At 42.8% G+C, this 10,201-nt stretch overlaps 1 protein-coding gene across 5 annotated transcripts in view; it reads right to left on the reverse strand.

Annotated features, from left to right (window-relative positions):
* The window catches only part of ARFGEF3 (ARFGEF family member 3), a 207,180-nt gene that overhangs the window by 191,585 nt on the left and 5,394 nt on the right, over positions 1 to 10,201 (reverse strand). For all 5 annotated transcript variants that reach the window (XM_019527030.1, XM_019527027.1, XM_019527029.1 and 2 more), the window contains exon 2: positions 8,141 to 8,192. In XM_019527030.1, the coding sequence (XP_019382575.1) occupies positions 8,141 to 8,192 (52 nt within the window). The remainder of the gene's footprint in view (positions 1 to 8,140; positions 8,193 to 10,201) is intronic.

The raw sequence follows: 10,201 nt of genomic DNA on the forward strand, positions 1-10,201 counted from the left end.
AGAAGGGGGGGGGGGGGGTGCAGATCAATGCCTCCGCAGTGAGGGAGGGAGTGGGGCTGAGGCAGGGGCAGGTGCTGCACAGCAAGACGGAGCTGTAAGCGGCTTGTCCGGGGGCTGCAGTTCCTGCTGCTACGTGCATCCGGGAGCTTAGGGAGACATGTACCCCTGGATCTGCATGTGGGGCAGGGGGACTGCCGCTGCAGGCTGGGGCTATGCCAGCCTCTTCCTTGCCGGTAGCTGGCCCAGGGCTGCACTTGAGGAAGGCAGAGACAGTGCTGGGAACGGGGCTATGGAACGGGGGCTGCAGCCACCCCAAAATCTGCCATAGTCCCCCCGTAACCTCTCTCCCAGTGCTGCTGCTGCCCACCCCGAGTACAACGTGGCTTACCTCCCACACCCAGGAAGAGCACAGCACAGCCCCAGCCCCAAACCACGGCAGCAGCCCACCCTGCACGCAGATCTGGGGGTACATGTCTCCCATGCCACCCCCAGGGTACATGCAGCAGCAGGAGCCACTCCCCCAGGACAAGCTGTGGCTTTGTCCCGTGCCCCACCTTTGCTGTGCAGGTCCTACCCCTGCCCCAGCCCCACTCCCTCCCTCACGAAAAGGACTTTAATGTGCCCCCTCCCCCATGTCCCTTTGCTCTCCCCATGACACTTACCAGTTGGACACTGGTCTCCAAGTTGCTGGGCTGCATATCAGAATCGGATCAGTATCAGCCAATATGGCTCATTAAAAAAAAAAAAAATAGGCCATCGGTATCAGCCCAAAAAATCTCTATCAGTGCCCCCCTATCAAACACTGATACAAATAAAAATTCACAGAGCTTTCAAATCAAGTAGAACCTTTGCACAACTAAATTTGAAAGTGTGCTTTTGGAAGACACAAAAATTGAATGATAAGCAATGACCTTTAAAATTGTATTACTGGTAGAACATCTCATTGGTAGTATACAAAACTGCCGTCAGCAAAAACACAAATTATTGAAGAGTGATGCCCTAATCCTACAGATATTTAAACAGATCCTTCTTGAAGAGTCTTAGGAGGGCTAAAATATACTTAAATTAAACACGTGTATGCATCTTTCTGCATGACAATCCCCTAGGACATCCCCAAAGTTCCTTCATTATCCATCTTCAAATCCCTTTGTAAAACTCATCTTTTCAGCAACACATGCAAAAAGCTGCATAACATGACCTGTGGATATGCAATCTTATTCATATTATGTGGATATGCAATCATATTCATATTCTTATATTGCCTAGCATCAAACTCCTCTGTCTGTTCATACCCATTGGTTGCATCTTTAATACTGGCATCATAAACTCTTTAGGACTTTTTGTTGTGTGTCTGTGTACAGTGCTTAGCACTACAGGGCTTGGGTCCAGAACAAGGATTCCTAAACACTAAGTAATACAAATACTGAAGCCACATTTTTATTACCAATTCTCTATTAGCAGCACAAAATCTTCGTTACTTCAAAACAAAATTTCTGCACCGTTAACAGCACAAAACTATTCAGCTATTCCTTACATTAACAGTAATTTTTGTAATTTTTTTAAGATTTCAACCATTAGTTTAAAACATAAACCCTAAACCAATACTTGGCCACAAATATACAATTTTTGGTAGTATGTATGCCACTTAGAAAAATAAATCCCATTAACTTGAAACAGTAAAACCTGATAAAGCATTATACTGTGGCCAAGTCATTCCTGGCTAGTCAGCTGTGATGACGTGTTTGATAAGATTTACTTATGAATTCTGTATTCAAGTTTGTATTGCTCAATAAGAATGAAAGTAAGTTCTGAACGTATCTTTTTCAGTATACCTGAGCTGAGACACATGAAACTACTTAGCAGAAAATAAATCTGTGTGTGTTCATAGACACAGACATCTCTTTAAAACTATACCAGCAAGCAGGAAATTATTGGGGGAGTAGGGGAGAGAAAGGACAGACAACGTTTTAGTAATATAACATTAAATGGGAAGAAAATAAAGATACAACAGCAGATACATTGTTTCTGATTTTTTAAAGTCTATTAAATAAAAAAATAAATAGAAAAAGCAGTTCATTCTGCATACTCTCCCCAAGTTGAAAGACACAGTCAGAAAAGAATGACAAAGTCATTAAGGAATAAAAATGCAGTAAGATAACAATTATCCAAACACAAAGAGCCAAAATATATTACAGCCTCAGGACTCTCCAGACAGACGGATTCCCTGTGTAGATGACTGGCTATCTGATCCCAACAGTGATGGAGCTCAGGTGATATTCTTTGAGGCAGTGTTGGTATTTTATATTATTCACTGAATGGTGATAGGGTGCACAGGACACAGAAGACAATGCAGTCCCAGACTCTAAAAATCTACAAGGTATTTCAGCTTTTCAGAACATAAGGAACTGGGAGAGGGGGCAGGGAGAAGTGTCTTCCTTAACGGGTCTGCTCTGATCCCAACAAATCCAAGGACACAGAAAAATTCAAGGAAACCAAATATTTCAGGGCTCTGCAAAATTTGATGTTAACTCCCTATTCCGTGTTGTTTCCTAAAAATCGCATAAAACATCCAGGGAGATAAAAAAAAACCAAAACAACCTAAACAAGTGAACTGCATAGTGGCAAGAAAAGATGAGAACTGCAGTAATTCCAACATGATCCAATTTATTTCCTAGCTGGGAACTGGGAACACTGTCTCTCTACCACAATTCACCCTTGTTATTTTTGGTGCCATTTTATTTTTAGTTCAGAAATAATTTTTTTCCTCAAACACACTTAGGAAAAAAAAATATCAGACCTCCTTTGCTGAATTGTCACTCCAAGCTTGGAGAAATGTCTCCAGCAATGAAAAACACCCAAATAAACTAAATGAAGCATAATCCCATAGGTGCTGCAAAATATATGCTGTCAGAAAAGCTTCTACATTTTCATTTGAGGGGGAAAAAAGACAACTGAAAAAAGAAAACAGGTCCAAAATTCCCTGGAAGGAAACATTTAGGTCTCCTGTCTTCCTACACCTTAACAATGCACCTTTGCTACTCCACTGGTCTGGTGCATGAGGCAATATACTCCTTCAGTTTTGTCCTACAGTTTTCCACTTCCTTGCACATTCTTGAAAAATTACAAGACTATATAGACTTGCAATCTACAAAGGAACACTGGAATACCAGTGCTATTCAGGTGAGGCATGAAAAAGAGAGATAAATTAAAAATAGGAACAGGTGAAGAGAAAGGTTATCAAGACATGCAGAGGAATAGAGAGCCCATCTTAGGAAAGAAAACCGCAAAAGCTTGATTTGCACAGCCTAGCAAAATAAAGACCTGAGAGGGAATATGGGAACTCATCAGGACATACACACAAGGGAAAGTTATTTAAGCTAAAGGAAAGGGTTGGTTAAAGATCAACTGAGCATAAACAGGCCATGAATATGTTTAGGTTGGACACTAAAAGATTTCCAACAGAGCTGCAAAGAAACACTTAACTAGAAGAGGGAGAAACAACTTGTTTAACAAACACTTGATAAATTTATGAATGGGATTATATATCACAGCACCACTGACAAAAGGCAGCTGGGCTCTGTTGTCCAGTAGGGTGTCCTTCCAATCTTTTGACCTACAGGTAAAACAAACTCATCTACATACAGGAACAACAAACTCATCAGTTGCTAAAATTTGTGCCACATATCTGAGGACCAATTTATTGCTAATGCTGGTTATACCCAATTTTACTTAGTGTTGAGGATTTATATTCTAACAAGGTTCACTAGAAGAAAGAGCATCTCGGGTCATGGGTAGACCAAAAGAACTCCTCAATTCTAATCCACAAAGTATCTACTCCTTTTGGAAATGGAAAATTAGGATCTTCAAGGGCCTTGTTTTTCATTGGTGTTGAACCCAGCAAATATAGGTGAAATAAGTAGTACCCATGTACATTTAACATGTTTGGAAAAATACCAAAACCTAGGTATCTCCGAAAAAGAAATACTAAAACATCCAACATTAAAGAACACTTGCGAAAACTAGGGCCTTATCCTCTCCCTGTGTTGGTTTGCACAGTCTGTAATTTTGATACAGCAATATGTAGCAAGCAGAAGAGTTGCAAAAAACTTTTCAGATCCTTCCCTGAGCAATGAATGCAAACTATTATTCATTGTGTAAACATCACTCACACCCTAATGTGTCTTATACCTGTCACCATAAAGACCACAACTACAGATTCTCAGCTGGTGCCAACCAGCTTAATTCCTCAAAAAGCAATATAGCTCCATTAATTTTTACCAGCTGAGTACCTGACCATGCACCTCCTTTTACAGTGACCCTTCTTTCATGTTATTTTTCAGGCAGACACACAAGCTCCATACAAGAGCTCACAGCAAAGTCTGCAGCAGTGCTTCTGTTATGTTGACAGGAGCCAAGTCATAAAGCAGTAACTCCCAAACTCTTTCTTGCTGTGACCTCTCTTCTTGTTGTGAGCCTCGCTAGGACCAGGCATTTAATCCCAATTATCAGCATTAACACCCAACTCCTAATGGCTATGACCCCACTTGTAGATGGGGAGCCTAACTGGAAAGAAACCACTGCCTTAAAGTGCTTTATCAAGCCACTCTTGGTTAAAAGAAAGGAACAGATCTGGGGATTGTGGGAAGTGCTTCTTGCAACTCTGGGGGCAGGGGCCAAAAGAAATGAATGAATGAACACTATTTCCTAATACTAAATGGCACAAACGTGGTAGAATTCTACATGTAAAAATTCTGCACAACACCACACACAGAACTGAAGGGGCCTGCTTTTTGTCTGCACACATTAACTTCCAGTGAAGAATGAAAACAGCAACAATGATGCAAATCAAGCTAAACTGATGAGTTCTGACACCTGCCTGCCCCTCTGCAATACGGCTTACAGCCCCAGCACAAAAACTGTTAAGTACTGGGTGCTGCGTCACTAACAGGAGTCTAGGCAAGCCACTCTGTTTGAAACTGCCTGTAAGACTCTGTTTAAGTACTCTGGAAAGCTCCAAAAAGCACTCTAATAAAAACCCACACAGTTTAACCAAACAAGCAGAGGGTAGGGACTCTCCATCTGCTTTCATCTAAGCAAACCAATTTAGTTTCCTGTTTAAAGGAGTTGCCTGAACAGCAACCACTATCTAGGGCTCTGGTCTGCTGCTTTGATTTACAGTTTTTCAGCACGTAAACCCAGCTCTCCCAGAAGGGTTGCACCATTCTGCCCATACCTTCCCACTGAATGTCCATTTTCTATTTCAGTGCAGGTATCATTAGTTAAGCATATTTCAACTTCTTCCAAATACTGAAATAATACAGGGAAGAGAGAGGCTGGAGTGACTCAGGTGTTGGCAATAGGACATAGAGGCTTTCATCATGACCATACAGTTAGGATTTTACTCAGCTTAGTAGCAACCAAAGGCCATTTCAATCAACTGCTGGCTGCTGAGCAACACCACCTGAATCCTAGAAGCTATGTAAAAAGTTATGTTAGGCTCCTTTTTATTGGATATAGTTGCACCTATTAAGAAAAGCTGCATCTTTTCCTAATACCACCAAGGCATTTATAAGGCCTCTCTCAGAAAGTATATGAATGAAAAATTAGTTTCATAACATGCCTGTAAGATAGGGAAACATCATCTTTTTTCTTACAGATGAGGAAAAAACCAAGGCACAGAAAAGTTAATGGATTTGCCAAAGGTTGTACAGGAAGCCCATAGCATAGCTAGAAACTGAACTCAGATCACTTCCATCCCAGTCCACCACCTTAATCCTAAACCATCCTGCCTTCTTATTTGAAGCCCTTGTTTGCATCTTTGGTTCACTGTGATCTCCTCAAGGCAATGCTGAGGCACAATGACAGGACATCATGGGGAAGGCCGCAGACAAGCCAGGGCTGCATATTTCTTTAGGAAGTGAGACGCTGGAATAGCAGTCCCTGAGCAGGTCGACTATATTTTCTCAGATAACACAAGCCCTCAAGTAAGACGCACACCTGATTTTTGAAAGGCAAAAGGAGAGAAAAAAAAAAAAGGTCTTTCCTTGAGAATACTAGTTTAAGCGTGGTATTTCTGGCAGGAAAACACAGGCAAATGCAGTACGGGGCAGGAAGGAGAAAGCAAAAACTTATGGTACCTCTGCTAAACCCTTAACTGCAGGCTGAGGAAGGTTCTCCTGGCTGAGTCAAACCGCCCAGCCCCTCTTCTCTGCTCTTATGCTGAAGTGAATGAGCAGCTAGTAGTGCCTGTCAAGTCAGCTAAGGTCCCACACACAGATTGAATAAATGGGCCAGACAGTTGGGCTCCAGCAAGATTGGCACCTCAGCTAGGTATCAGCTTCAGCTGGAGCTGAACAGCACAGTCCCTCTACTTGTGCCTGGTGGGATGAGTTTACTACAATTTCCAGCTGTGCATCAGCTGACTAGGCAGGCACAACTGGCTGCCCAGCCAGCTTGAAGAGGGGCCAAGCAGTCAGGCTCCTGCACAGTCATGCCATCCTCTACTCCCTGCATTTCCTTGTTAAAAAACCCCCAACAAAACAAAAACGCATTCCCCAATTTCCAACACCCGATTTTTACTTGTAGGCAAGTAAATATGGAACACTTAAGGAAGGTTAAGGACTTAACTCTATAACTGTCAGTGGTGTAAAAAATGTACTCTGAAGCTATTCTCAGTCTAAGATGCACTGCAGTAAAACAGTGGCATCCAGACTCTCCTTCCTTCTCTCTCCCAGCAATACTGAACACAGCTGGCCACTGGGGCAAAAGACCATTCTGGTGCTGATCTGTTTGAAGCACCTTGGAAACAGACATCATAGGAAAACTAGAGCAGAACCCAATTGTTTATTGCAAGGGCTTCAGGGAGCCATTTGGATTTAACAGGCCATATGGTCTGTGATACCTAGGCCCAACCCAACAGAGTGAGCAAAGGACTGAGCAGCAGGAAAGCATCAGAACTGCTTTTGTTTTGCTGGAATCAGCCATATCTTTTGCATCAGTCTAAAGGAGTTTGGGTATACTTAGAAGGCCAAAGGAAATTAATGGCAATGTTAACAGCCAGCTGGAGAGCATCCCTACTTCTGATATCAAATCAGAACTCTAGACATTTTGGGACCAGTATGAACCAACACAGTTTCATCCGGCTCTGCAAGACAATGAGAGGCAAGATGAAGGCAGAAATGGTCAGTGTACCCCCACCCTCCTTTTTTATAGAATAAAACAACATATAATAAACAGGAGGATTTCACACACACATGCAAAGGGTGGGGATGCTCCACCTGCCTTCATCTCACTTTTCATTGTTCCACAGAGCCATACCACACCAATTCCTCTCTCTTTTGAGCACATGTGTACATCCCCTCCCCACCTAGTAGCTGACGTTGATCAAGTACTGCCACCGCCCTGTAGCTGGTCCCAGCAGGGAGATAGAATCTGATACTCGGTGTTCCACCTTCTTCCTCTTTAAATACACTTACTAAACCCAGCCACAATCTGTATATAAGGAACCAAATCCACTGCTCTCCTCACTAAGAAAATTGCTTGCTCTGCTTAGGATGTGGCAAACAAAGAGATAGTCCCCTGGTGCAGATGACCCCCTGACAGCACCCAGAATAACATGAGTGCCATAGGTCTTACCGTGCGTCACTAAGTACCTTGCTCTAGGATGATTTCCCACGCACTGAAACCATTTCTGCCAACATAACTCAAGGAAACCTGAAGCAGCTACAGGTGAGGCTGGAGTCCAAGGGATTGGAAAGATGACAGTACCCTCTTCCAGCCTCTCTCTCAGGTTCTTTATGCCTGAGCTTGGCTGAATTTCCCCATGGGAAGAGAAAATGTTACAAAGAGTCTCTGCTGCACCCACAGCAGCAGCTTATGAAACATAATGTCTTTCCATGCATTTGTCAAGACAGAAAGGGGGTGGGGAAGAACAAAACAAAACACGTACAGTCTGGTGTCAGTTCCCCCAACACACTGCACATCTCCCCTGCCTTCCTTAGTGCTCAGAGGCACTAAGCACCCAACAACAGGGATTCAGTGCAAGAGAAGCCTTCCTTTCTCACTGAACATGTCTGACTTTTCTCTAGCCTTTGCTAATAGCCATTACAACACATGAATCAATATATCTAGGTTTTCTTACCTCAACTGGTATGGAGGGATTTTGGTAATGGCATCAGGAGATTCCAATGTTTCTGCATGAGTTAAAAAAAGACAACAAACAAAAAACACAAAAATAACTTTTTAGGAAACTACATATTCAAGAGCTAAAGATATCTCTCTCTCTCTCTCTCTCTCTCTCACACACACACACACTTATATACAGTTTTGAGTTTTGTACCAGAGTTTACTCTGATTTTAGTATGGACAGTCAAACAACAACAAATCCTACATGGATTCACTCCGGCAAGGTGTGCCTCTATGGAGGAGCTATGTCCCAGCCTCTCTCATAGAAGTTAACCCTCCCATAAACAGGACCTTAGAACTAAAGGACTGGCCTGGGCACAGTGTCCCCCCCAAAAAATATAACAAGTCTGATTGAAACCAGCTGGGTTACAGCACTGCAGATTTATGCTTAGGTTAAAACCCCATACTGTCTCAGGTTGCTTGAACTTTAACTCTTTAGTCACAGTCTGTCTGTATTTCAATTTACTTGGTCCATTTTCCTTATAAAGAGGAACTCGCTTTATTATGAAGTTAATCTTTCATAACACAGCAGCTAATAAGAGGGTATGTGCATGTCGTGCTTTTATAACTGACCCCCTTATGTAAATCAGCAGATGACAAATCACAGTACAATAAAACTGCATTGTAACAAGCAAGGGGACCAATAAGAACCAAGGGGAAAAATACTTCCACTGTACTGTACCTGGTGTACCATACAGCCAGCCAAATCCTCATACAAAGGAGAGTTATTTTTAAAGAATTCAATGTTACTGGAATGACTGATCCCATGATGCTAAAAACAAGCCATGAGAAAGTGAGCCATTTTTTACTGGTATACATCACTGCCAGCTTTGGGTGATATTAATGGATTCCAACATAAGCAAATACATAGTTTTCTTTGTATAAATACTAATAAATCTGTAAAAAATGTTTAATGTCATTTGAGTCTGAGAGGGGGAAAAAAAAAATGAAAAATGAAACCAAACCATGCAAGAACAGTGATTTATATCTATTTCATACTGGGCCAATCACAGCAGGGGCTAGCTACCCTATGAATATCCTCTGAAATCATTAGGTGCTATCAAATTGGGGGCTGGCAGTACTAGGTCAACTCGACTTTTAAACGACCAAAGCACTGCGTACATCTTTGAGAAACATCAAGGTATGAATGAACAACAAAAACTTAATACTTTTTCTTTTCAGGTTGCAATGCATTAACTGCAATTAAGATGGACTTGAATGTGATGTGAGGTACCACAAACAATGACAATGAAAAAAAAAATCTTTTTCTGTACGGTTCTTGGTCCTGCACCGCAGAAGTAATCCCCTTTTCCAAAAGTGCTGGAACATAAAGAAATGCCCTCATTATGTCCTCATACTCCCTTTCCAAATGGAATTAGGCCCAGTTCCCATGTCAACCCTACTCAATCAATGCTCAGATCATACTGGGCCCCTTTGTCAGCTCATCTGCCTTGTGCCAACCCAGTGCTTGGATACTCTTGGGGCTCTTCTGTCCAAAACTCTTTAGCCACTCAAACCTGCTTAAGGGAACGCACTCATCTGCCCACAGCCACACACGCAGCTCACCCCATCCCAACAACCTCAGCAGTGCCACAGAGCATCCCGCAGCGGGCACAGAGCCAGCCTGCCAGCATCCATCTCCATCCTTGGAGGTATTTAAGCCCTGGGTAGACACAGCCTGGGCTGGGCCGATATAGCTGGGGACAGCCCTGCTTTGAGCAGGGGGCTGGACTCAATGACCTCCTGAGGTCCCTGCCAACCCTGATTTCCTAGGACTCATTGGCCTCACCCGCATGCAACCCCATCCCTGGGGGCAAGAGCCAGCAGATGTGCCATGGGTTCGAATTAGGGCTGGTGGTACCTTTAATCAGACCCACTAATACCTTTAATTAGACCCACTAAATTTTTGTAATAAGATTTTCTTTTCATTGCAAGCTTTTGGGTGCAAACAGGGTTTGAATTACACCTTGTCTTGTGTGTGTGTGTGGGGGGGGGGGGGGGGGGTCGCAAAAAAAAA

This window comes from Gavialis gangeticus, unplaced genomic scaffold (assembly GCF_001723915.1).
Source record: "Gavialis gangeticus isolate Ggan-Ray unplaced genomic scaffold, GavGan_comp1, whole genome shotgun sequence".
NCBI classification, from domain to species: Eukaryota; Metazoa; Chordata; order Crocodylia; family Gavialidae; genus Gavialis; species Gavialis gangeticus.